At 37.9% G+C, this 22,451-nt stretch overlaps 1 protein-coding gene across 2 annotated transcripts; it reads right to left on the reverse strand.

The window, feature by feature from the left end:
- Positions 1-606: 606 nt before the first annotated feature.
- On the reverse strand, positions 607-11,939 carry LOC102237217 (cAMP-dependent protein kinase catalytic subunit beta-like). 2 transcript variants are annotated; one of them, XM_023335911.1, is made up of 11 exons: positions 11,441-11,939; positions 9,154-9,162; positions 6,878-6,939; positions 6,672-6,800; positions 6,303-6,401; positions 6,141-6,223; positions 5,849-5,975; positions 5,661-5,756; positions 4,516-4,638; positions 3,631-3,795; positions 607-833 (listed from the first exon to the last, which is right to left on the reverse strand). In XM_023335911.1, the coding sequence occupies exons 1-11, from the start codon at positions 11,484-11,486 to the stop codon at positions 708-710; spliced, it is 1,065 nt and encodes a 354-aa protein (XP_023191679.1). In that variant the 5' UTR covers positions 11,487-11,939; the 3' UTR covers positions 607-707. The 2 variants fall into 2 exon arrangements, with proteins under 2 accessions (XP_023191679.1, XP_005812922.1); XM_005812865.3 differs by lacking the exon at positions 9,154-9,162 and having other exon boundaries at positions 11,441-11,938.
- Positions 11,940-22,451: the final 10,512 nt, after the last annotated feature.

Here is a 22,451-nt window from a genome sequence, read left to right on the forward strand (position 1 = left end):
TGCAAGCTTTACCAGCTGCAATCTTCAAATGTGTGCAGGTGTGGGGAAAAAAAACAACAAAAACAAAAGTGAGATCTGTTTGGGGGGTTGATTTGGCTTTCAGAGGCAAAAAGCAAAGAAAGGAAAGAACTTCTTTTTTTGTCAGCCAGATACTTTCTATTTGGTAATGCTTTATACACTCAATATTTTTTGTTGTAAAAACTGCAATATGCACCAAATGGACCAAATATTGCTGGGTACGCTGCCTCAACTTAGTGGGATGCGGACATCAAAATTACGCCGACGATGAAAAAAGAAAAGCAAAACAACCCACTCTACTGTGTGCCAAATGACCTCCTAGGTCAGAGTGTGGACTGTTACTGGCCACAATCTCAATTTTTCCACTCGCTTTCAAGAAATAAAAAATAAAAAACATATATGTCAGTTGGGAAAAAGTACATCCAAAAACTAACTGCCTTCAAAGTGACAAAAACAGAAAAGTAAAAACAAAGAGTGACTTGTCTGCTTTAATATGCAGGTGTTTTTGACGGTGAGTTAAAGTTTTCAACACTCAAGGAACATGGCGACCTCTTTCAGCCTTGTGGAATGAAGGGACTACGTAGATCTGAAAAGAAAAAAAGAAAGATGGTCCTCATTCCATCCCGAGTCTTTTAGAAGAGTGCAAAGGACCTCATTATGATTCCCTGATATATCCATGTTCTTCTGTCTTAAAAATCTGCAAACTCCTTTGCGCATTTGTCCGTTAAAGAAATGCGGATAGGCTCCTCCTCGTAATCATCAAAGTTGCTCGTGTCCCCAGGGCCTCTACACTTTGGTATGAATGGAGCTTCCACCTGGAAGAACAAGAGGATGATTTTGATGAGGTTTAGATTCCTACTCACACTGTCTGTAAGGACAACTAACTGGGAAGCTGTCAAATACTAAGTCTCTGTTGTAAAGTAAAAGGTAAAAACAGTTGAAGACGGATTTTTTTTTTACTCAATCTTGATGAAGAAAGCAAGTGGAGAGAGTGGAGAACAGGGGCAATGAGCTCATGTTTGAACACCATCATCATGACTCTAGCTGCAGAGTTTTGAATGTATTGGAGTTTCTGTAGGTTTTTGCTAGAGATCCTGATGAGAAGTACATTCCAGTAGTCCAGTCTGGAGGAGATAAACAACATGGACCAGCTTTTTGGCGTTTGAGGAAGAGAATAGGGGGGAGTTTGGAAACATTCCTGAGGTCACAGAAGGAGGCTTTGCAAGGGTGGTTGACATGAAATTCAAGAGTGAGTTAGAGATCCATTTTTACACAAAGATGATTTGTGACTGCTGATGAAAGACCAGCTGTCACAAAAGATCCAGGTATAATTCTGGCTGATTATTGTCTGGTAAGTAACCATTTTAACTGGTTGCTGACCAGACAAAGACACAGTTTTTAAGGCTTGTTCAGAAATGTTCAATCAGTCTGATGTCTGACGTGAAGAACACCAAACCTATGATAATGTGGAGCATAATGTGACATACCCATTGTAAAGTAAGTTTAACATCAACATGGACTGATTAGGTTATTACTTACATCTGGTAGGAATTTCAGGTTTCAGGTGCACCTTTAAAAATACATCTACTAAAAAAACGTGTTGATAAGTTCAACACCTATTTTAACCCAATATGTGATTCTGATTCTATTTGGATAACAAAAAAAATCCATAAATCCAATCCTTATGCCCCAAATAATTGGCAAACGTCTTTGAGTTGTTCCATATAAAGTCATTAAACCTCCAAAAAGAGACAGCTTTAAAAGACATCATTAAAACATGACATTAATAAAGATAAGCACATGCAAACTTTACTGACACTCTGCAATGGGGGAGCTGATCCTCTTGTTTCAGTAGCACATTTAACTGTCCCTTTTAGACATTTTATATAGCAGCATAATAAAAATACAACATGCCCAAATCTCTCTAAAAACCCCACTAATTAATGTCTTCGGGGGGATTAACTCTGATTAAGAGGCATCCAACTTACTCTGTTTATTTCCCTGAGTGAACGACTAGTCTGCTGTGCTCGTCTCACTGTATGAACACTTATCTCACAAGTTCAAATTAACCAAAACGTTAAAGGGTATTAACAAAAATGGGCCGACAAATTAAACGAACCGTGGAAACAAATCTTATCTCATGCTCAGGCAATACTATTTCACGCTCACCATGTGGTAAAGCAATGCTATCAAGAGTATTACATGTTTTTTTTTGTTTTGTTTTTTTTTTTACAATCAAGCTTCTGCGAGCATGTAGTGATGCTAGGTTACTTTGATGAAGAAAACAAATCTTTGTCTTGTGTGACTTGCTCCTCCACAAAATTATCTCTTAAACTGATTACTAAAACTCTCGGCTCTCGCATTTTTTATGCTCTGCATCATTATTTTCCACACTGAATCTTTAAACACTCTTCTGCCTGAATCAAAGCAAGTCAAAAGCCAGATCGCACACTTTTTGAAAAACAAGCAGCAACTGAAATGTTCACATTTCTTAGCACAAATTGAAAAATTTTGTGCAATTTTTAACAGACTAGATAACACACCTCCATCAGCTTTATATTTACTAAATACCGAGTGTGTTGGCATATGACATGTTTGTGTACAAACTAAGAAACTGGAAGAGTGAACTACAAATGGGATTTCAGTTTTTGAAAATGATTAATTGATATCAGTGCAACATAATACTTTCCAGCTTATTAAGAGTCTACAGAGGCCAGTCAAAAACTACATTTTTATTTGAAACATTAAGGACTAATAAATAATTTCAGAACATTTTCTATCTTTAATGTAACAAATATAATAGATTCTTGTGAAATGTAAAAAAAATAAAATAGATGGAATAATCTCGGTGTATAAATCTGCAAACCCTTAAACCAGGGGTGTCAAACTCCAGTCCTCAAGGGCCGGTGTCCTGCAGTTTTTAGATGTGCCACAGGTACAAAACACTGGAATGAAATGACTTAATTACCTCCTCCTTGTGTAGATCAGTTCTCCAGAGTCTTGCTAATGACCTAATTATTCCATTCAGGTGTGGTGCAGCAGAGGCACATCTAAAAGTTGCAGGACAGCGGCCCTCGAGGACTGGAGTTTGACACCCCTGCCTTAAACTAAAACTTTGTTGAATCAGCCTTTCAATTAGTTTAAACCATCAAAACGTCTTGAGAACACAACCGCAATACAATAACATATGGAACAGCAGTCACATTTGTAAAATTTGATTCTTCTCCATAATTGATAAAAATAAGATGGAAACTGGTGATGAAGACTACTAAGGGTTTAGGGCGACGCTGAGGAAGCTGCAGGGATTTCTGATCAGTACTGATTGTGTTCAAGTGACTCCTGTATTCTCTCCCTGCAGTCTTGTGGAGGAATGTGTCAGTCTGATAAACCAAAGTTAAACTTTTTGAACACAATTTCAAAAGGTTATTATGGCTACAAAAGAAATAAACACAAAGCATCAAATGAATGCCATACTTTCTAGAAACACCACATGGCATAATACCTGGAAAATGTTATGAGCAAAACGACCAAAAAACAAACATGCATGAATCAATAAGCAGTTAACATGGCTCGGGCTCATAATGGTTATTATTGATATAAAACATGGCTTACCTTTCGCTCGTAGATTGCGATCCAGTCTGTTGTGGAAAACCATTTGTGGCCTTTGATGTCGTTGACACCGTTCTTCAGGTTTCCATAGCGTTTGGTCAGGTCCACCTGCAGCAAGTTTCTTAACAGGTCCTTCAAATCAGAGCTGAAGTGGGATGGGAATCGTACCTGAAGGGAAGAAAAGAAAGTTTAAGAACTTCTAACTGTGGCTCTTCATAAATCCTATATGCAATACTAAAGGTGCTATCAAGAATCAAACATCCGTTCCATTTGTGAAGTTTCTTAAAGTTAATTTACTATTCAATATTCAAATCTTGAGATTTTTAATCTTTTTTTGTTTCAGATTAAATTATTGGTGTCGTTTTGGAATTGCTAAACCCTGTTCAGTCTTTCACTATCTGTCTAAATTCAGACATGATATAATGACACGGCTGTAGAAAAAAATCTAAAAGTATTTTTAGCATAGTCTTTAGTTCATAAAACTATTTCATAAAATTAGCAAGCACTTTAAAGCAAAGATCTAGATTTAAATAGTTTTAGTTAGATCCAGATCAGTTCTATGGACTACTCACTGAACATTAATATCGTCAAATTTCTAATTAAATGTGGAAACAGATGAGAAAAAAAACATGAGAAACATAACGTCAATTGTGTTATGGGCAGCTTTTGGTTTCCTTGTCAAGATTTTTTTTTTTCCACATTCAGATTTTGTGTTTTAGAAATGAAATAAAGAAAAGAATATGAAAAAAAATTGTATTCTATACTCGACTTTCTTTCTGTCATACTTATCCACACCTGGAACGTATTAGAACCAAATTCCATTATTTCATCATACTCTGCAGCAGCTCTGGAGTAGGTAAATTCCTCTCAAGGGAAATTTCTTCTCACCTTTCCAGCCACTATCTTTTCATAGATCTGAATCGGCTGATCTGCAAAGAACGGAGGGTAACCAGCTGCCATTTCATAGATGAGAACTCCGAGGGCCCACCAGTCCACAGCTTTGTTATAGCCCTGAAACAGACCAGGCATATGTCTAAAACAAACAAGCCTTCTGACATCATGAACGTTTGCATTCTTTGTTAGATCTAAATCTGATAAACACAGGTGTTAAACATCCCATGCAAAAAACAAAGACTGACCTGCGAATAAATAAACACTACATTTTAGTGCTCTGACACTTTATAAATGAGTGGTTACAACAACACAGTTATGTTAAAACACAACTATTAATTTTATGAAGTTTGAAGGAAGATTAAACTGGCTAAGGACACCAGAGGGCAAAGCAGCCTCAAATGCCGAGCAGAACCCTGCCCAACACATGCACAGGTGAGGTGCAGATGTTGGGGAGGATGATAATGTCTATTAACTGATCTAAAAAGTGTTTGAAATCAATGAAAAACGTTGCTTATCTATCTACTGGGTGATTTTTTTTGTTTTTTAAGTAAAAAAGGATTGAAAATTGTTTCTCCAGGGAAACCCACTGACTATATCTATTACTTCCGGCAGAACAAAGTCTCTCAGTTGTGTCAACTTTTGCTCCTTTTTTTGACTATTTTGTGCTGGAACATTCTAAACATTTTTTCTAAGCAAAGGAGCAAAGTGGTATGCTTAGCAAGATTTACATTTATCTAAATCAGCAAATACGGATGTTAACATCAGATATGAACAGGGCCAATGGTTGAGCTGGTTAAACATTGATGGGAGGGGCTGGAAGGGAATATGGTTTCATAATAACTCATAAGTCAACAAAAAAAATGCCTTTACTCCCAGCAGCGAATACCAGGGTCAATGGGTATATGCGATGCTCGTAATTACACAGCAATATAATTTTATTGGCAATGCATAAATCCGTCTATTTTAGGCCTGAAACCGTTAAGGTCGTTTCTGTGAAGATGTGAAAGTAACAGAGGAAAGAATTACTGGTATTACACTTGGGAAGAACTACAAAGGGCAATTAGAAAAGTACTACAGGGGTTTTATGTTCTTTAGGGGAAAAAGTATATTATAATCAACTAAACAATTAAAATTCATACTTTGCTTAGAATGATCTCTGGCGCGAGGTATTCTGGTGTTCCACACAACGTCCAGGTTCTTCCTTTTACTCTCTTGGCAAATCCAAAATCTGTCACCTGGAAATTGTAGGGAAAATGCCGTATTACTGACCTAACCGTTTTGCAAAACACTCCAGCATCATAAATTCATGGTCTGCACTGTAGCTCACCTGAAGGTAGCCATGGTTGTCAATGAGAAGATTCTCAGGTTTTAGATCTCTGTAGATGAGGTCTAATGAATGTAGGTACTCAAACGTCAGCACTATCTGGGCACCGTAAAATCGTGCGTGTGGCTCACTGGAAATTGAGAGATGTGCGTTTAGCATAAAAAGAAAGGGGAAAAAAACATTTGAAAGAAAATGTAGAAAGAGTTTAATCTAACATAAACCACATAAAATAAAAAAGACAAGCCAAGACACCAATGGACAGCAACACTTAGTATAATTTACATTTAATCCTCACCTGAATCTTCCAATTCGTCTTAAGTGAGAGAACATCTCTCCTCCTGAAATGTACTCCATTATCATGTACAAATTGGAGTTGTCCTAGAAATGAAAGAGGCTCCTAAATGTTCCAGACAACCAATTAAAGGATATTTTAAATTTCTAGATAAGCAAAGCATACCTTAATGGCGTACTCGAGTCTGACGATAAAAGGAAAGCTCACAGCTTGTAATATCCTCTTCTCGTTTAATGTGTGTTCTATTTGTTTAAGTTTCACCACCTGCAGAGATAAGATCATCAATCTAATCCCGCCAATGAATGAGTAAGAGGAACTCAAGAAGCCAAGACAACTTGGAGCTACTGATGATCTATTTTTCTAAAGTAACCCTGTAATTCATAATGTAAAGATAAAAATGCCATTAAGTACAAAAGTGACTATTTTCTTGGATGTGATAAATGGCACTGTTTTACTAACCCTAAACATTTTTACTGCACATAATAATACTTGTTGGAAAATATTAACTAAAGTCTTAATAAAGCTGCCACTAACCTTCTGCTTGTCCAGGATTTTCATGGCAAAGTATTGTTCTCTGTCTGTGTGTTTGACCAGCATGACTCTTCCAAATGAGCCCGTACCAAGAGTCTTTATCCTGTCAAAGTCCTCTAGGCACGTTGAGCACTGTGGAAACAGCCTCAAGTTATTACTGTATGTGCCAAGACAACAAAGATTACATTTAACAAACAAATCAGGCTGACCTGTGGTGGGTTTTCCCATTTCCGTAAGAAATCTTCTTTGGCTTTAGCCAGAAACTCTTTAACTGGAAGAAAAATGAGATGCACCAGAGACAGAGTGAGCTGGCATACATTTAGTTTGTGTAGAAGCAATTTTGCATTCAGGTTCATCACACATTTGGGGCTTAACTGGATTTAGCAAATAGACCAAGGAGAAGAGGAGAAGGGAAGAAAAGTAGAAAATGGAAAAACTCAAGTCAAGGAGGAAGAACACAAGCAGAGTTAGCTCTCATCTGGATATGAAATAAAAGCAAAGTAAGGAAACAAAAACACAAGACAACAATATCAAGGAGAGGACAGGCAGATGAGTGATGCATGCCAAGAAACTCAGTATTTCTGTTATTTAGTAGTCTAAGTCAAACAGGAAAGACATCCCTCAGAAACCACAGGTTATGTTTCTCTGGGCATCACCTTTGGTAGAACAATTTAAAGGAGGATGCTAGTCATTTCACCCCTTTACCATTACATACTTTTGCAGTTTTGGATGATTTGTACCCCAACTTTTTCCAGGTATGGAAATAAGCCATCTGCCACTAAAATTCACATCAATTAGTACCTGGCTTTAAAAATGTACTTTTTAAATGCTTTGACAACTAATAATTGAGTGTTGGGTCATTTTCTGGTTTTGACTTGTAAGCTTTGAGTAAATGTCACTCATTATTAAATTTATATGGGCTCTACAATATAAGAAAAACAAGAAATTTTGATTACATTGCTAAATATTTGCAAAAATGACACAAAGTTTGATTAAATAAAATTTATTTCACTTTGTCGTTATCGTGAATACCCCACTTCTCTGTTGGAGTCCTTTCAGACTAAGGACTTAATCAGGCAGATGAAGTCTGTCCACTTGAACAAATATATGATTGATAAGTATGGTTGGAATGCATTGCACCTGACATATATTAGTCTACCAAATATTACCTGCAAGCAGTTCTTTGCACTTATGATTATGATGAAATTGTGATGATGAATATAACTGTTACATTATGCGGCTCTATTTTTGGTCCTAATCTGCCATATTTCACAATAATTGTTTGGCCCATACAGAGATCAGAACCACAAGCCTTGAAAACAGGTAGTAAGATTAAGAGATGCACCGAAAAGGCTTTTCCTGTTCCGGGTTTCTATGAGGTCTGATAAATAATTGTGTTTAGGCCTATAAACATATAATTTTTTTTAAAAAGAGCACATTCTTTAGTAAAGGTAGTGCTTTTGAATCCAGTAAGAGCGCTTACTAAAATTTCTGTACTTAATTTTCTGATCACTATTCAGATCAGATTAAGAGAACATTGGCTGATTCTCACACAGTCTCACACCTTTGAATGGTAATTATCCAATAAGACCAAGTCTTCAGACAATAACTCAATAAAATTCAATTTAAAGGTCAGACTGGACAATAAATCAATAATATATTGCAATAGACGTGATCAACATCAATAGATTGTATGTCTGATAGAATTTTCAATAATTCACTGAACTCCGATCCAGATCCGCACAACATTCTGGGGGCTGTAGGCTTTAGCCGCACAACCTCTCTAGGCCAGCTGAGCAAGGTGGGTGACATAAACCAATTCACTCTTTGGTTACCTAGCAACAGCCTGTTGAGTAACTAGGGTATCAGCAGTTTCGGGTTTTGCCTCATAACTGCTTAAAATTTAAAAAAAACAACAGCGTGGAGTGAAAACTGTGGATAAAACAGGAAAAGTCACATCAACAGTCTGGTAGTATTTCAGATATTTAAGAAAAAAATTAATCAATAATTATGGATAGACTGACATGAGCCACATCATCCAGCTTTATTTAAAATTGTGTTATTTAGGTTGTGGGATCATTTTTCTTTTTGACTGATCAAATGACTTCAACACCAAGATAAATTTACTGATGCATAATGGTTAATAGGCACAGAGCTATGTTTACCAGTGAGAAGTGGGAGTATGTTAGGACGAGATGGCAACAGCTGGGAACAAAAGTACAAATTGGTGAAGGGGAGAACAGACCCGGAGCCTTTTAAGGAGTCTCACAAAACAAGCTTAAAATTTAAGCAAAAACAAACCAATGTATAGGAAACAGCGGACCGTAGATATCCAGATTGAGAGTGCAAAAAACAACAAAAAGAACATACAAAAAAAGAAAAAAAACATTATCAAATCACATCAAAAGCAAGCACGTCTAGCAAGTTTCCACAATGAACCCTTTGCTGCTCGGCTAGTCTGCTCTCTCTCTTTTTTTAAGCATACCAAATGTCTCTATAGATCACCATGGTTTTGCAGGAACAATCACCCACATGGATGGGATGATACAGAAGAGAAGACAGAGAAAAAACACAAGAGTTCAAGTACACCATAACAAGTATAGGACCACATCTACAAATGCCAAGTATATGTTGTGAAAGAAAAGCAACAGGAATGAGAACAAAGTTGACAATCACTTCAGGAATCTGAACAGAGACTAACTGTCTATGGTGGCAGTCAAAGAACTGCCACCATAGACAGGTGTACCAAAATGGAATGTAGCAGAAAAATCGGTCATGCACATTAGAACAGATCAAAAGGATAACACAGGAAGAAAATGTGCTTCGAAGCAAAAATATTGTTCAAATAAAAATATGGCTTCCTGCATGAAACAAATTCGCTTCAAGACTTTATAGGAGAATTGCAACCAAGCCTTCAGTTAGACAACCATCTCTAATTCCAGTGCTAAAACTGAGCTGAGCATACCATGGTTGAGTTATGCCGGCCTATCCTGTTACACTACAGTGTGAACATTGTACATGGAAGTACTGTGGAGCAAAATAAGTGTCGCAAAGGCAAGTGTTTAATCCTGCTGTCCAACTGTGAGTGCGTGGTGGCTCCACTATCCATTCCAGTCAGAGACATCTTTATGTACAGTAAACATATACCACTGTAGGTAACCAGGTCACCACATCCAGAGTGGCTACACTCCAGAAAGATCTACAGCTCAGGGCACTGTGTCAGCGTAAACAGGTTTAAGAGTCAGGAATCGTAGCTGGATCCAGAAGGAGTGGCTGCAAGTTTAGATACTCTTCACTGATCTGATTGTCTTCTCTGTGAGTGTGTGTTTGTGTGTATGCTGCTGGTTGGCAGCATTCACCATGCCTGCCTGGTGTCTCTCAACAGGTCAATAAATCTCAAACAAATGTACTCACAGCATCATAAAGTGACTTTACTTTAAACAAACTCGGGCCATAACTGCACACAGACGGTTTGTGTGTTTTCAAGATATTGAAAATGGGAAACTTTCCGTGAACTGCAAATCAAAACAACACCCGCACTACAAGCTTTCCAGTTTGCAACCAGGGTTATGATCTACAACATAAGCTCTTCGGCAATGATCGGGTGCACACATCAGGGTATAGGAGCGTAAAGCAACACCGGCCTAGGCCGAGTTACGTCAAAGCGTTCAAAGCTTGTAATACCCCTTATCCTCTGACGAAGGTCCGATGACAAGCTGCTACAGTCAATGACGAGCTGAGTGTGAGAGGTGAACCCTGATGGACTTTTACCACAGCAAGATTTAGAGAAGAGGGGTTTTGAACAAACAGAAATGGCACGATTCAGTGTTTGTAAGCTTGTGCTGGGCAGACAAGAGCAAGGTCCCAGGTTTACGAATGGAAAGAGGGAATTTGTCATTTCTTCACCATATTTGGGCATGTTGCTGTACAGAGGGAGAAAGCTTTGTTTATGAAGCTAAGAATAAAAACGTGACAGCAGAGCCCTGGAGAGGGGGCAGAAACAGCCCCACACTGCCTTCAGAGAAAATTTAATGCCCATTTAGAACAATTATTCACAGCTCTCTGGTTTAACGCTGCAGATTGAAGATCATCAGTGCAAAGTTTCTGTCTGACACAGCTGGCTGTGTTGAAAAGCAGCCTGAGGCCAAACATACTATAAGACAACAACATCCTCCACCAGGGATGTTGAGGCAATGATGGGTTAAGGAGTTTTTTTTTCTGTCTCTCTCGCCCATTTCCAAGTATTTTTGACAGAAAAAGACTGCACTGCATGGCTGCAACTGTAGAAGGCCTTTACTGCTAACACCACATGAGGGACAGAGGGGCCTACAGAGGGCTAATCCCCCCACCCCACACCCCCCATCCCACCACCACCACCACCATGCAGGCTAAAGTTAGCGGGCTAGCTAAGTTCCATGGGACACAAAAATCACTCCCTTTGAATTAGCTCATTTCAAAAATACAACAATAAATAACTTAAACAAATCCCCAATGCGTTTTAACTGCCCTTCTAAGGTGTTATTACTATTACTGGATTCCAAGACATGGAAGCAAAACGGCCTGGGCAACATTTAAATTACAAAGGTACAACAAAATACAAGAAACCTGTATTCAGTCATTTGTGGCTGATAATGTGTGACGAGTGAAATGTAAAACGATTCGCCAGTTTGGAGTATTCTAAACATAGTTTAAAGCTAGATAGCAACTGGAAAGAGTTAAGGCAAACAGGACTTATAAAACACCACGGAAGCTGACCGATAGCTAGGACTCACCGCTCTCCAGTTCGTTGCCCTTCTTTGCGGTTGCAGCGTTCCCCATGGTGTGGAAGTCGCGCCGACTAAGAGGAGATGGCGGCGGCTAGCTAACCTTCCTGCTGGTGTTTTTTTTATTATTATTATTATTCTTTTTGGAGCTCTTTAAAACAGTTGAAACCGAATCAACGTAAACATTTACTCTCGTCGGATAAAATGATGTCCCGTATCCCTTCTTGCCTGTGCTCTGGCTCCTCTTCCTTCTGTCTCCCCCCCTCCTTCCCGCAGGAAGATTTCCACTGCTGCTACTTCAGTGATGTCTGCGCGGCTGACATGAAGCTAGCGGTCACTCGTATCAGGCTATAAGCTGCTGCTTCTACTCCAGCCCTCTCCGGCTGCTCAGCCGCATTCTGGGTGCTGAGCTTAGGGCTTGGATTGGCCCGAGATGTCGGTGACAAGATACCAGACCATGTTGGCTTCCGCGTCTTTTTTGAAGTAACATCATTGTGATAAGGGACGGCATGTCAGTTCTTTGACTTACGTTTGCTTGTTCTGTTTCAGTTGTATCAATAGTGAGTAGGAAGAAATTAAAACTTTGCAGTTCCGCCGCAGGATATGATGACAAGTTTGAAGCAAGCATGCTGAAGGAATATGTTAATGTTTTAGTATTTACTGCTTTTTGACAAATATTAAAATAAATCAGCGTTGTTCTATCTACCGAACAAGTATGTTTTTACTTCAGTTTATTTACACAATATATAAAAAAAGTTCTGCTAAAGAAGCTGACTGTGACCGATATGCATATTAATGGAATGTTAAGTGGAAGGAAAATGTGTGATTTTAAAAAAGCACAAACAACGGGGATATTAGCAGCACTGACAGGACTAAACATAGTTTGGTATACCATAAGAATATGGGTAACATTTACAAGGCTGGGACAGCAACTGGAATCAGTGCCTCAAGAGTCACCACATACAGATTAGGGGTGAACCGATTTATAGGTGATCGGCCGATTTTTACATGTGAAGCCAATCTTATCCACTGATGTCATCAACCTTGGCAAGGTCTAAAAATCAGCCAGTGTGCTTTTCTTTTCTCCCGTGAGAGGTTTGACTGATAAACCGGCCGACCAGGTCATGTCTGCACATTTACAGTTAGCAATAGTCACCCCATTGTTGCCAATTCAGCAACTTTCTTGATATATTGAGCAACATTTCAGAGAAAAAACTGGTATTGGCCAAAATCGGAATCGGTAAGTTAGGCTTTTTAAAAGATCGGTAATTGCCGACTGGCCAGAAAACTGCAATCGGTGCCCCCCTTAACATACATTCATACATATCCAGCAGTCAATCAAGTGAATCCTCTTTTCAGGTTAAAGTAAATATAACATAGCCTTATATTTAATCAATCAATCAATGGTCCATGGGATAAAAGTGGAGAGGTACAAACTCAATTTGCTTGAAGAAAACTGTGAAGAATTCACAGTCAGTGTTGACTTGGAGAGCAAAGTCATTAAAGGCTTTTTAAAATATAAAGTTAAAAAAAGACATGATTTAACATTTTTATAATAAAATATCTAAAATCAAGTCCTCTGATACAGTACAATGTTTAGCCGCATTTGTTTAACATATTTCAGATTAAAGGAGAGCATTTCTGAACATCACTTCCAATTACCATTGATTCTCAATTGGATTTAGGTCTTGATTTTGACTGGATTACTCAAACAGATGAAATTGCTTTAATCTACTTTACTCCCTTGTTGATACTATATGGTTAGGGTTACTGTCCTGCTGGACGGTGAACATCTTTCTCAGTCTCAAGACTTATACATTGTTAGTAGTGGGTTTTTTTTCCATTTCTTTTTGCAATACTGCACTAAATTTAGCTCTATCCAGCTTCTCAGCTCAGACCAGATTCTCTCTGTAGGGATGGTAATTGATTAAATGGATCCATTATCAATATCACTTATTGATTCTCATTGAGTTAGAAAATAAAATAAAGCCTTTAATTCAAAAAATGCACCATGTTGTATTTGATTCAAACTAAATTAAACCTGACTTGAAAAATAAGATTCTCGCTGTCAAACAAACATTTTGACATTAAATAAAAAAATTTCCACATCAACTGTTTATGTGCAGAAACATTTGCTTGTTTGTCCTTTCGGTAAGGTCAAACATGCTGAAACTGCTGAAATAAATTGTTATTTATTTGCTCTGTCGTTTTTCTTTCCCCTGCCTCAAGAGGTAGCTAAAAGTGTGCAAAAGCTTACGTCTGAGCCAGCAACACTCTGGCTATTCCCAACTACAGTCATATTCAATAAATTTGAATAATAATGAAACTTTCATGAATTTCAGTAACTCAGTTAGCAAGTTAGAGACATAGCATATTAGCTCCACACAGACCGATGTTTTAAAGATTTTTTTTCTTTTAACGATGATTTCTTGCTTACAGTTAATCGAAGCATGACATTTTAAGATTAGAATAGTGTATCAATCCAATAAAAAGAAAACCATTCAAGTGCAGAAAAGCGGGTCAAATGAAAAATATGTTTTATAATTGCGTAAGATTACTTTCAAAATGTGAAATCTGAAATGAGTCTAATCTGAACCACATTCTAATTTATTGATTATGACTGTTATGAGATGGAGATCATTCATAAATTATGAGGCTAACATTCACAAAATAACCAGGACTTGAAAGAGCTTAATGTTACCTGAGGCGGTCATGGCAGGTGTTGCTGTATTATCGAAGCTCCAACTGTCGCTAAGCAACGTATCGAACATTCGTACAAATCAGTTGCATTCTGTGCGGTCAACTGTTTGACGATGTTGGGCGTATTTCCGCATTTTATCGTGATTAAAGCTATACACACATTACAACCTACCCTGGTATTGTCCCTTTTTGTGTGTGAAATGAAACCATATTTTGGAACCCGCCTTCCGTAACGCCATCTTGGATATTTTTCAAGTTGCGTAGCTTTTATACTACGTCATTACGTAAATACACCACACGTTCTTGGAACCGACTAGCGGAATAGTTGGACATGCAAATGAACCATTCCGAGGAATTTAATTGCTGAGAATTCCCATCCATATCTCTTTGACTGGTCAAGAAAAACATCCCCGCAGTATGATGCTGCCACCAATATCATCTTCCTCCATACGTTTGCTTTGTGCTTTAAAATGCTTTTGGCAAACTCCAAACAGGAATGTCTATCTCTTAACAGTAGATTTATTTTTTACCGCGGTTTCACAAAGACTTGAGCTTTGGATCTTTGCAGTTTCCCCCAGCTCAAGTCACCATTGTGTGGCAGCACAAGGGTATGAAGCGGTTACTCTGTCCTTCAAAGCAGGGTAACCAGAGGGTGTCACAGCGCCACCTTGGGAATTGCGCCCAAGGAAATAGGTAAGGTGCGTAAGGTTCGTAACCACTGAGAACGAGACTTCATTCCACCACAAAATTCATTTTTATTGTTCCATGTTTTAAAAAACCAGTAAAATTCAAAGAAACACAATAGGAAGGGAATTGCACAGTACTGGGGCCTACCAGCAGGGGGAGGGCTGTCCAAATGTGGGAACTGGTTCCTAAAACAAATTAATAAATCAAAATAAATCACCCCAAGGACTTGTGAACAGACACTCGATCATGAAGAAATCCCAACACCGGTCACTCGCACAGCACACAGGTCCAGTTCCTCTGGATGCCCCCCACCGCCTTCAGCTCTCAGCCTGGAGACAAAAGGGTGGGGTTGAACAAAGCAAATACAAAAAGCAAGAGACACTACAATTTAGACATGGGGGTGCTAAAATGAGGTTACCCCTAACCTCCAAGGTATCAATCATTAAAATCAATGTTTTAATTAAGTAATATAAAAAAAAACACAGCCATTAAACGCAGCAGAGCCGGAGGCCACACAGAATAGGATAATGCAAAAACAAAGCAAAAACAAAGCAGCAGGGTCTCCAGCAAGCTGCAGCCGCTTTGTCAGAGCTGGATGACTCCACCTCAACCAGAGAGCCCTTCCGGCCCAACAGCAGGACGATCCGCTTGCATGTACTGTACGTTCCGTTTTATGTTGCCAAGATGCACTGGGCAGGGTAAATTACACCTGCATCCCAGTATCAACAGGAGACTTCAGGCAGCTTTGATTTTTGAGTTTTGACCACTGCAAGTTAACCAAGTGACCTTCCCACTGAAGTGTGACCAAATGCAGGCATGAAGAAAGCAGGTGGGAGAGTCTGCCTTTATACTCACACCCACTGAGCTAATTAGGTGCCAGGTGTCCTCAATCTATGGCATTGCCTAAGGGGATGCAACAAGCTCTCATGAAAAGTAAATTGTCAGATTTTTCCAATAAAAGTTTCCAGTAGTTTATTTGCATATCCACTCTATGAGTGAATATGGATGAATGGGTATAGTGCACTGGTGTTTTGAAAATATGGACGCAGGTGATGGCCTTTGACACTAATTTACAGCTTCCAATTAACTACCAAATGTAACTTTTTTCTGTATTTTTAAAGAATCGGACTGCACTGCAGCTGACCATTTCTAGATCAGAAATGATCTATGATCTATGATCATTTCTGATCTATGAGAAAACTCAGAAAAAATAGCATTTTTGATGTTTTGTGGGTGTTATGTAAACTCGGAAATTGTAATTAACATGTCATATCTAGCAGTCAAGCCTGGAATGGACTGATATTGATAAAAGATTCTTTAAAACACAGTTTTCAACTTTTATTTGGTAGAAAAAACAATGACAGATAGAGCATTTTGTGGGGGTCGTTAAGAAATTTACAATATTAAATCCTATTTACTTTTTTCTGTCGCTTATAACCTTTTATTTTATTTTTATTTTTTTACCAAAAATCTTTCATTGAGAAAAGTTGTAGGTGGGTGGTGGTAGAAAAAGGACCTTGCTCACAGCAAGATTCATGAAAAATGTTGCTAATAGCAGCAAATTAGCACTTGAGAGAAAGTGAATTTTTGTATTTCAAGCACAACAAGTGCTTCCTTTCTAACAAACTGGTATGACAGCAAGGCATAGCATAACATTTACTCTGGCTAATACACGTGCAAGATAAAACACTTGTAAAATCTATGTACCATACAGCATCCTCAAAGTCTAAGGATAGAGCTGACATAACATGCAATGTATGTGGCACTTGTAAACAACTGCTCTTTGGATCCAGGAAGGGTTAGGAATTTGCCCCATTTTGGAGTCTGACTTCTAAGATCTTTTAAAAATTCGTCTTAGTATAGACACCTCAAGTTTATGCCTTCCCACTGTGCTTCTTCCAAAGGAAAAGGACGAATTGTTTCTAACCTTTGAAGTTTTCCCATCAGGTGCATTTTAGAGCAACTAAGGTCTTGGTAAAAAACATCCACAAGCATTAGTTCACCTCAACATGAGGGCCCGGAGGCTATAACACTGGGGAGCATGACCTGGATTGCATGCTATGAATCAGTCTGCTGCTGCTGAAAAACAAGCCTTTTGTCTAACATAGCCTTGGCTTTCCTAGAGCTTATGGCATGTTTGCCCAGCATTAGCAACTCTCTTTCTGCATACAATCAGAGCTCAGCCAAAGTGAGTGATAGAATATTGATGCTGCCGGGACTATGACACGTTTATTAGAAAAAACACAGTTCTATGTGGTTTGTTGTTATGCTAACTTAGTTATATTTGAAGTAATTTGACTTTTTATTGACAAGTCTTTTACTTATTTTTCCAAATAAATTTTGGATTTTTGGATTATACAAATTAATTTTTTACAATTACCACATAATTTAAACATCTTACATGGAAACGGACAGTTTTCTTGAAGAGATTTCACAGAAGACCAATTTCTTATTATTCATAATCAGAAACTGAAAATAACTAAGCTTCACCTTTAAAGAAGAAACATATTTGCTGTCCTCCCTTGTCCTTGGTTCCATGCATTTTTACAAAATGCATGAGGACAGCTCCTAATAAATGTGCCCTAGAGGTGGAAAGAGCCTCCCACTTGAACTACTGACTTATTTGTGCCCCATTCACTCTGGGAAATATAAAAGAAAAAGTCCCTGGCTTTCGTCAGTGCATCAGACATGACTGTGATTTAGTAAAGAACCTTTTTTTACTCGGCACAACAGACCCTTTTCATCAGATGAAGCTGAGTCTTGATTCATTGGTAATGCTCGCCAAATTCTATTTCTCACATTGACTCAAGCAGACATTTACTTCTAACACAGCATCCAGGTCTTTGGATAGCAGAGGTTACTCTCTCAACTACTATGAATAATGTGAAGTTTGCCCCATACTCTCAAATGTTTGATGTTACTTTTTTATATATTTAACTTGTAATTTTCAGCACTACTGCCCAAACTTTGACCCCAAAATGTTTTACTTTTGGGGGCCAAAGACAAAACAAAGTGAAGAATTGGAAGAAAAAAAGTTTCACTTTTTAACCGATGGTTCCAAACAAAGTTCAGACTGAAAAATATGTAGCAAGACTTAAAAATCTTCCTTGACAATCTCCTTCTAATCTATCTGTGCATGAGTTATTCTGCCAAGGATATCGGCAAGCACTTGTAGCTGTAATTTCTGCAAAAGAAAATTTTGAAGTTATTAATGCTTTTACAAGATACTATGTTTTTTTCTGCTCGGTATAAATAGTTAAATTCCAGAATATTATATTATATTATATTATTGATTATTAAGAACAATGAGATAAAAATTCTTTATAGCTGCATTCAAGCTCCACACCCACATGAGTTGGTTGAGACAGGAGACTTCTCTGCTCAGCTCAGTGAGCATATTATGAGCCTAATTATCATCACCATGTGGGACGGGAGGTCCCCTCTTCACTGATAGACGAAGCTGTCATATTGTGATAAGATGGCTTTTTGATTGGTTTCCAGCTTTCGTGAAAACGTTGTCACCCCTGGCTTTTGATAAATAAATAATGAAAACCAAAATAATAAAGTAATTCCTTTTAAGGTCTAAATAATAAATTAACTATGAAAAACATTGGGTGGTATTTTACTCTCCTACTTCAAATGACTAAAAACATTCAATGCAAAGCTTTTGACATTAACATTACGGTCCACAAATTAGAGTTACTCTATGGTCACACATCATATGAAGTCCAGACCAGTGGCAATGGTTAAGCAGAGGTCAAATTAAAATATTTAATATATATTAATATTCACAAAAATTCTAAAGAGAGAAGGGAGCTCTGTTGAAAATGAACAAAGGAATGAAGAAAGCTGCTGGTTATAAGAACAGAGGACTGGGGGCTTGGTCATTCCTTCAGGCTTTTATTTCTTGGCCAATCAGCTCTGAACAGACACTTGGGGCATGTTACAAATATTGATATACTGTCTTGTTCTTGTTAGCTTTTGGCAACACAGGATAACTATACCAACTCTTATGTCACCCCAGATTTTTCTTTGTAAATCATGACTTATAGTTATTATATATATCATATAACAATTCATACTTTATTGAGGTATAGAAGTAATTTATACTTCTATACTATTTATACTTCAAACCTGGGGAGGTATGACATTTTGCAGTGCCCATAGAAAATAGAAACAAAACCATTTGCATTTGATGGAATAATTCAGTGTTGGTCTGCATTATTGAACATGCTTTCTGAAATAGAGTTTACCAAAACACTGAAATTAATGCAAAGACAGCAGAGACTTCACCCAGAGTTAACTGTATTGACATGAGACCAATTGCTGACCGAAATCAATTTTTATGGAGGCAATTTTTATTATACTTAGGATAAACTGCAAATCAACCGATCAAAGCTAATGAAATTTAAATTAATCATAAAAAATAAAAAAAAAATCACTTGCTCTGGGTTTATCACCCCCAACTAAACAAGTGTGCTCCTTTTATCTTAGTGATCCTTCAGTTAGCTCAGGGGAAATGCATTTAGAATGAGAGTTCAGCTTATGTCACTGTTATTCAGTGAGTGAAATAATACCTTTACTGGCATTGCACACTGAAATTAGGAAAGCTAATGCCATACATACATCATGCCATAAAAGGGGGAGGATAACATTTTAAAGTACAATTACACATACAGAAACAAACATATGCATGGCTTAAAAAATACATTTAAAATTAGTCACAAATTAATAATAAATAAATAGTAATGAATAACATCCTGAATATGTTATTTGAACAAAAAAAAAGGGATAAATAACACATCCTGTACATAGCCCACCCCCTTCAGAAATAAAGTTATTTCCAGTAAGTGTGCATTGCATTAAAGTTTAATGCCTTGAGTTTAGTTTATTAATGTGATTTATTGTATTTGTTTAAAAGTCGTTTGAGACTCTTTTCGTTTTGGATTAGATGGAACGGCAACGTCTGCCAGAGGGCAATACTTCAAACAGATGATGACTGGGGTGAGGAGAGTCTTTCATGATTTTATTAGCTCTGGAGACAATGTGACCATTTGCAATGTGGGAGTAGGATAGAAGAGGGCATGCGATTATTGTTTTTGGCAAACCTTGTTACTTTTGTGAGAGCCTTGTTGTCAGTAGCTGAGCACCTGGCCTTCCACACATCACGTTGAAATGCTTTCCATACTGACTTTTAAAAAAGATCATTAGCAGACTTTTTACACAGATCTTTTTTTTTAATCATCCTCAAGAAACGCAGTCAATGCTGAGCCTTTGCAATTACTTCAGTAATGGTTGCAGACCAAGGGAGACTGTCAGTGATGTATACACCAATAAATATGAATGACTGTAACCTATCCCCACACTGACCCTAGAGGAGAACTGGCTGGTGATCTGTACAGTGTTTCCTGAAGTCTATAATTTATCAAGTGTCAGGTCATTTTTTTGAAAAATCAATGAGATAGTCTGAGATACTTTACTTCATGCCTGAAGGCAGGCTTTATTCCTGCCTGAGAAAAGTTTCACCAATGTGGTATTGTCTGTAAAATTAAAGATTTAAAGATTAAAGATGTGGTGGATGGGAAATGGTAGTTGACACAGAAAAAAAGCATAATTTGCCTATGAGGCAGCGGAATCTGTAAAACAACAGTTAAGTTGATAAGACCTTATATAAGCTGCTGACTATAACCAAGATGTTTATTTCTGACAGTAAATGAATCAAAGACATCTCAATAGGCAACACAACAATGCAAATAGAGTATCAACTTTGAGGACAAAAATGGAATGGTTAAAAATTGCATGTGAAAAATTATTCATGACCTTTTCAACAATCAATGGAAAAATCTTTATTGGCATTAGAACAATGAAACTTATAACTGCTGACCAGCTAGCACCAGGTATCAGAAATGAATTTGAAATTTTAGTATTATGACCTCCTGTGTCTTACCTATGTTTCCCGGATAATGCAGCACTATGTCATACATTAATATACCGTACATTTAATGTATTTTTCAATAAAATAGGTGTTATTGATGAATAACAGCACAGAAGATTATGGTTTACCTTTTAGTCTTTTGGATGAAGAACCCATTTTGAATTTTTATCTGGGTTCTCTGAGCTTTTTATTCCAGATAGATAACTTGAGGCAACTCATGATCACAAGTGTATCTTTAAGCATAAATGTGATTTTGTGCTCCCCATATATTCTCTAAATTTAGATAAAATTTGCGGAAACTTTCTGTCATATAGCACTGAAAAAACACATCCATATCCCTTCCCACCTGGGTTGTTCTATAATGCATGATGTGACAAGAGACACATCTCATTCTTGCTCTCTTGAAAATCCCTCCAGCCTGCTGTTACACTTTTCTCCAGAAGAGTGCAGCAGACCTCTGTGGCATTTCCTGCAGCCATCACACAGGCAAATTCGGTGGTGCACCCATGATTTCCCTCTACCATCCTCTCAAGGAGTTGATTTAATTTCTTGATTTAAGTTCACTGCGGTCACTTCAGTGAAGTCTGCTCACTGGGTCTGTTTATATTGGATTTGGCTGATGTAAGTCCTGCTGGTTGTCTACTGTGTAAATTTAGAAGCTCAAGAGTTTCTCTTCAAAGTAATTGCACTTTTTGTAACAAACATGGGGACAGCGTGTCTAGTTAGAGTGGTGGCAAGGCTGGTGGTTAAAAAGAGCACTCTGGATTGACAGCTACCCAAGATTTCTCTTTCCTTTTTCCTCTTCTGGAAGCATAAGTTACTTCATTTTGTTTTGTATGTAAAACCTATATCAATTGAATATTTGCTTTTTACTGAATGGGATTGTCATCTGTTTTCCTTAATTTATGCGTATGTCTCCCAGCTTTCTTTATTCCTTTCCATCAAAGAACAGGTCATGTTCATTCTCCTCCCCACTGACCAGCTGCCCTCCATATTAGCTTTCTTATGTTTATTGCAAACAGGCTCAGATGTGCTTCAAAGGGAATGATTCATGCCCTTAAACAAGTGAATGTAAGTCCTCATCCATCTTGTTTTCTGATTTGTTCTATTTAGAGCTGGAGCTTCTCCATTACTTCAGCATTAATAATTTGTATAGTTTTAATCACAGCAATGATGATTATGACATATTTTGCTGCCATAGTAACAGACATGTTTCCACATGATAAAATAAATTCTGATAGTCAAAAGCACTTTTGAGCCTTTATTTGTCCCAGCAATTGAAATACTGGTCAGAGTGGCTGTATTCCAGACACGCCCTGCTTCACATTCACACAGGAGCTGCCTTGTACAACCACAGATTTCCTCTGTTGGCTACCGACCAGCTCTACTCTAGTGGTTAGGGCTTGAGTGGCTTCCTCCACAGCACATCAGCTGAATTTATAGGGAGCAGGGTGTGTTATATATTTGCAGCTCTCCTGCCTCTGGTTGTCGCACACTCCCTAAATTTCCTTCCACTTTTTGCTGGCATTCAAATGAACACGACTGCAAACGGCGAGCTCGCTGCAATCATTTCGGGATTACCAAGACCTGGAGAGTGCAATTATTGGACTCATTTTCCTTGAAACTTGTCTTTATACAAGCAGGTGGCATGAATTATTACCTTGGCAGCAGCAGCAAGGAGATTTATTTATTTTTTCT

Source organism: Xiphophorus maculatus, chromosome 6 (assembly GCF_002775205.1).
Source record: "Xiphophorus maculatus strain JP 163 A chromosome 6, X_maculatus-5.0-male, whole genome shotgun sequence".
Lineage (NCBI taxonomy): Eukaryota > Metazoa > Chordata > Actinopteri > Cyprinodontiformes > Poeciliidae > Xiphophorus > Xiphophorus maculatus.

Coding starts and splice junctions, on each gene's coding strand:
- LOC102237217 (XM_023335911.1), bottom strand. CDS start 11,486: ATGGGGAACGCTGCAACCGCAAAGAAGGGCAACGAACTGGAGAGCG. Junction 6,402..6,671: donor AAATCCTGGACAAGCAGAAG/GTTAGTGGCAGC, acceptor TTATCTCTGCAG/GTGGTGAAACTTAAACAAAT. Junction 5,757..5,848: donor ACAACCATGGCTACCTTCAG/GTGAGCTACAGT, acceptor TACAATTTCCAG/GTGACAGATTTTGGATTTGC.